Source organism: Vitis riparia, chromosome 4, assembly GCF_004353265.1.
Source record: "Vitis riparia cultivar Riparia Gloire de Montpellier isolate 1030 chromosome 4, EGFV_Vit.rip_1.0, whole genome shotgun sequence".
In the NCBI taxonomy this organism is placed as follows: domain Eukaryota; kingdom Viridiplantae; phylum Streptophyta; class Magnoliopsida; order Vitales; family Vitaceae; genus Vitis; species Vitis riparia.
The window spans coordinates 20,626,318-20,632,317 of record NC_048434.1 but is presented as its reverse complement, the minus strand read 5'-3'; the positions used below and the strand labels follow the sequence as shown (position 1 = coordinate 20,632,317).

Sequence of the window (6,000 nt, the reverse complement as noted above, 5' to 3'; positions counted from 1 at the left end):
TCACCATCCAAACAGTTGGGTCATGGACGCAGACAAGGATAAGGTGTGGAACGGCAGTGAGGGGCCCACATCAATAATCTACAGCCATTTAAAATAGAGACAATCATATAAGTTAAACAAAAATTTTAACAATTTAAAAAAAAAAGATAAAAAAAAAAAAGGGTTGTTTTCTTGTTCTAGTAAACATCTCTCAAGCGTCCACGTGTGAGATGCGACCGGCGCCCTTTTTCTGGTAACCTATCACACTTGTCCGTATTTTTGTAATTTCTCCTAGCACGTGTTGGTTGAATTCTTCGAATATATTTGGTACCCAATGCTCATACGCCTACAAAAAAACTATAGCCTAACTGTGTTTGGCACACCAATTTATAAATTAGGCTAAAGGAATCCGCACCCAACAGGCCAATAATAGTACACATTCCCTCATTTGCACATAAATGCAAATGCAAACACAAACGTAAAGGCCAAGCTAGTCTCATGAAAACTTCTTTGGCAAGGCTATGACCATAACGACCGTTACCCATAGCAGGTTACATTATGTGGGCTAACTGAGATCAGTGCCTTCTACCGACCGCTCATTCTTTTGCATTGCTTTTTTATAAGACGACGGCGACCTTCTTCTAAAATGGGAATTTAATATACATTAAATTTAGGGTAGGGTAAGTTTTTGTGAATTTTGCGACCCCATTGTCTCGTCTCCGACTTTCCCAACTGCCACTAATAATTTCCCAATAAAAGTGTCCTCTTTTTCTCATGGTTGGGTCGACTTCGTTATCCGGGTACAAAATTATGGCAGAGGGTGTTGACTTCTAAACCAGAATCGTAATGTCTTTTCAGTTTTCACCACGTCTCATCATGGAGTTGGGTTTCAATTAGAAAATCACCTCATGATGCCCTTTTCCTTAAATTGGGGAGAGAAAATCTTGATGAAATCCAAGAGCCATCCAATTTTGTGTCACAAGACATCTTGACGGTTACATTTCAATTTTTTTTATTTTGACTAATATTGTTTTACTATTTGCTGATTTCGATCAGTTGTTTAAAAGCTGTGAGGCTCCTTTTGTTCCGATAGAAGCTCTGATTGCTCCGCGGAGTTGAAAGCTTCCAATGGGCACTAAAAAATCATTTTAAAAGAACATTTTACGTGGTCCAAATTCTGCTCGCATTTTAGACCCGGAAAGGAAGGAAAGGAAGGAAAGAAAATTCGAGCTAAAAAACAAATAAAATAAATTGTTGGCTCCAATTTCTTGTGAAGTTGGTAATAATATCCCTATCAATGCCAACATAGAATGGATTTGTGTTGTGGAAATTGTACAATAACGTTCTTAATGGGTGCATGTAGATTCAAGGCGACAGGTTCCATTTCTCCCATGTTGACTAGTAAAAAGCACACTTCAATCCTTCTGGAAATTGCCCTTTTCTATGATTTCTATTGAAATTTATTCCCTTTCATAAATGTTCCAAATCAATCTTCGAAAATGTAGAAGCTATGAATTCAAAGACTTTTCATTGAATTTACGATTTCCCCCTTTTGATCTCTGCACGGTAGCTATTTGCCCCCACCAATTATTTTATATAAATAATCATTGAATTTAATATGAGCACCGACTGGATTATTAGGCCACCAAATTAATAACAAACATATTTTATTTTAATAAGGTTGATCAGTTTATTCTTTTATGAACTTAGAAAAATAATTAATAATATTAATTACTAAAATTACTCCTTCTAGGTAAGCAAATTAATTTTGATGAAGTGAACCAAAAGGAGAAATTCACAATAAAGGTTCAACAATATTCACCAAAAAAGTGATAAATGGATTAGATCAGCATAAAATTCCGAAAGGAAATGAAAGAATTCTTCGAAAGGAAAATAATAGGAATAAAATTTTCTTTTTATGTAAACTGTCATTAAGAAGTAATATTATATTACAGTGGTTCATCTCGAAACTGGGCGTGTTACACGTTCATAAGCACCGTGGGAAAAATCATTACAGCCCCATGACTATGAGCCCTTATCAAGCCATGAACTAAATAATCGGCTTTGATTTCAACTGGGAAGCTTGGCGTTAGCGCTTCCTGTGTATTAGGCTTCTTCATTTTGTATGGACACCAAATTATGTACAAGCAAGCAATTTTCTGAGCTTCAATCCCGAGCAATCACTCACATAATCTTGATTAGTCACTAAATCAATTCCCTACCAGCACTGATCCGTTTCCCAATTTCGGCGAGTATAGCCGGAAAATCCCGACATCGTCGGAGAAGAAATGCCGGCATAAGATCCGATCGGCTGTTGCCGCATAAAAAGCGACCTGTCATAATCGGCGCGTTTCTCAGGATCAGAGAGAGTCGAGTAAGCTGCGTGGATCCTCATGAACTCATCGGCTGACGAATCCTTCCGGCTGATTGCAGCAACATCAGGATGACAAACTCTAGCCAATTTCCGGTACGCCGACTTGATCTCTTGACTGGTAGCACCCATAGGGATGCCGAGGATCTCATAAAGAGAGGCGCACGACGCCGTTTCGGCGAGGCTCAGGTAAGAGGGCCTCGCTCTTTCAGTGGAGGTGTAAACGGCGGAAACACAGGGCTGGCGGTAGCTGACACGCGGCGGCGCCGGAGAAAAAGCTCTGCCGGTGAAGCGAGGAGATGGCCGGAGAAATGAAGGAGAAGATGCAGAGAGCATTATACAGTGTTTTAAAAAGTTATGATGGGAGAGCGGCGGGGAGGTGGGTTGACTATATATAAACGAGAGAGTAAAGATTTAACCATGGTTAAGTTTATGGACTTAAAACTTAAAACTTAAAAACAGAAAATAGAGTCCAAGTGCTTATCCGGTGGCACTGTCGGGTGCAACTGAGTCAGCAAACTGCTTATCCATTTCCATAATTCCATCGCCGGTTTTAATTGCGAAATTGCAACGCGTCTGACGTGTCCATCCTCCCCATACTCTGTCCGCCCATTTTCCACACTACCACCCCGTGTACAGCTGTTTATTTATCCTTTTTCTGTCTTTTTTGGATTTATTAGATCTTCGAGTGAATTTATAATAAGATTCAGTTTGTCAAATGGACAATTTATTCACTTAAAGGTATGCACCGACGTCCAGAATCGGGTGTCCGTGGGAACGCGGCCAAATTTTCCCTTCATGCATGACCCCATACAAGGCCAATTGTGCCGACAACAACGTGACCTGAACAAAATGTCATACAAGACATTTAATAAACATAATACGCTAATTATGCGATTGGCAAATATATTTAATTTCGAAGCCACTTGTTTCCATCATTGAATTCGAATTACCAAGTCAATACTCACCCCAATACCCTCGCATCAAACTTACAAAATGTCCACTTAAAAAACTGACTTTTCTGATTAAGTTACGTAGCCAGCACTTGTGGGTGCAGGTTGCTTTCACCCATCACACTAATTGATACCAATTTTCAGTCATTTTTCTGGCACAAATGGTATCATCTGAGTAGTCTAAAAATCTTTAATGTAGGGAGATGGTGGAGAAGGAAGAAGAAAAAACAAAAGCAAATAAAAGTGAAGTGTGAACCACCCATCCAAGTTAAAAAGACACTAACAAAGAGGTGATTCTGCTCAACTTTATATCACCACTTGTCTCTTCGACAGCTTTGTCCGCTTTATAATCTTTTTCTTCTAGAGGGATAAAAAGTCGTCTAGCGTGGTGTGACTAGGCGGCAAGTTGATGGCGCAACCCCCCTTCACATGTGGAGTTTGTGTATAAGGTTAGGCATTCAATGAATAGAATAAATCAAACAGCTTTAGGGGCAACTAAGAGATTAAAAGTCTTTTCATTAAGACCACGGACTTTGAGACTTTGGGGATCTTCACTTTAATTATTTGTGTGCCCGCACCGCAGCCCACCTGCTGGCTCCCCCCCTCAAAAAATCTCTTTGTTTGGGTGATCTTTTTGGTTCCTGTGCGGGGCCAAAAAATTCGATCCTGTGATGTACAGCTCGATTGAACAGTGCCACTATCCACTTCTGGTCACAGACAAACAAGGCCTTTCGGATTGGACCTAGCCACCAAAGGAACAGTGATTTGCTATGCAAAAAATCAAGGATTTTTGGAACTAATTCTCTCGTGTGATTATATGCACCGTGACCATATTGTGTAGTCCACACATAGAAATATACAAGATTTTAATATAATTTAACCGATCCTATTTACATCCATGGATAAAAGAAACTGTTTTATTATACTTAAAAAAATATTACAATTGAATTATAACTCTGTTTCATTCATTGAACTTTTTTCTTACTTTTTTATATAAAAAAAATATATATATATATATATATTAATTAAAATTTTGAGATACTTTCATCAGACCATTGACTATATATACTATCATTTTAGTTTGCTAATTAGAAAACCGTCTTTTGTGCATTCTTAACCGTAATTTGACTATCAAGAATTGCCGGTAAAAGCTAGTATCATCAACATTTGCGTAACATTGAATAATGAACCATTGAAGGTCTAGGATGGCTTTAACATCATTGTCAAGATGATATCTTCCATGGCGCATTGTACGCCAATTGAATATATCTATTTGTACATACGGCCGTCTTGTCATTGGAAATGGCGGTCATCTTCAACTTCATGTGGCTGTGGCTTATGACATGAAAGTGTTCAATCCTCAGCATGCTTGTATATTATCATCTTGATGTAATACCATTTCCTAATTTAACCATTTTAAGGATTTAATTATCCTGCCAACCCATATCATGAAGGTCAGCAATAAGATCCTAATTTTTTTTATTTTTTTATTTAAAAAAGAAGATTATCCACACAATGATCATAATCGTCCCCATCACACCATTCAAGAGTCAAGAACATTACAATCTCGATTTCTTTTTACATTGTTCTTTGTATGTTCATCACACAAAATTAAGGATCCGCATTTAATAAATGCTTAGTAATATTTATATAATAAATAAAATAAAATGTGTATAAAATATTTTTCATCCCTAATTGGGCATAAATCACCCAAAATAAAAAAAATAAAATAAAAAATCTTTAGTCATCCTGAGGGAAGTGAATCACTGAATCTCTTTTCTGCTTTATACTTTTATTCACATTTCTGATTTTCAGAAATCTAGCTCTGGCTCTGGCTTTGGCTATGTATCAAGTCGTTTTCAATGGAGTACTTGTCTTCTGTCACCACCTTCACCTTCATCCTTTTGTTTTTCTAAACCAATCTCTTTCATCGTCTCTGATCATTCGTCTTACGCCACTTGTTTATGGATATCTATCAAATAATAATAATAATGCAAAGTTTGAAGAAGTTGCTGAAGCAAACAGACCTGGTAGTAATCCATGAAATCATTGAGTAAGAATTCAGGTTGTGTAGGCCCATTTCCATTTCCCCTTATGTCCTATTAGGCGTCACGATTGCTCCAATAAGGCCAGACTAGTTTGGAGCCTGTAAGTGTGGAAATTTTAAGTATTGATTGGTGTGGAGTGTAGAGTCTAGAGGGAATATGCATTTACAAATGGGGAATCTGGGTGCTGATTTTATAGCGGAGGGGGTAATTGATAGGCCGTGGGTTAACGATTTTAAGCTTGGGTTGGTTGCCCAACCTGGGGAGTTAACCCACTCATTTGTATAGTGAGATCACATCCCTATCAGTCATTAGGCCCATTTCCCACCCAACCTGTGTCGGACGCCATGTGCATCAGCTCATGGACCATGACCTCCAATTAAAGCACCCCATCAGCGATGACTATTACAGCTCCAACCACCATGGCCACGCCCTGTTGCTGTCACTGTTTAGTGTTTTTGCCCACAAGACCCTCCCGGGCCTCCACCCCTTCTCTCCGCCGGTCAGTGTTGCTCAAGTGTACAGGTGTCCCTTCTTCATCAAACGACCTCGTTTTGCTTTTCGAAACTTAAGGGGAAAATCACCGTTTGGTTTTTCTTGCGACGAGTGAATCAGAAAGAGGCTCTCTTGGGGTTTTCACTTCTCAGTTTTC

The 6,000-nt window shown here is 38.7% G+C and overlaps 1 protein-coding gene across 1 annotated transcript; it reads right to left on the bottom strand.

Annotated features, from left to right (window-relative positions):
• Window positions 1-1,873: 1,873 nt before the first annotated feature.
• On the bottom strand, window positions 1,874-2,715 carry LOC117912955 (chaperone protein dnaJ 11, chloroplastic). The gene has a single exon (XM_034827773.1). The coding sequence runs from the start codon at window positions 2,684-2,686 to the stop codon at window positions 2,198-2,200; it is 489 nt and encodes a 162-aa protein (XP_034683664.1). The 5' UTR covers window positions 2,687-2,715; the 3' UTR covers window positions 1,874-2,197.
• Between the last annotated feature and the right edge of the window lie 3,285 nt (window positions 2,716-6,000).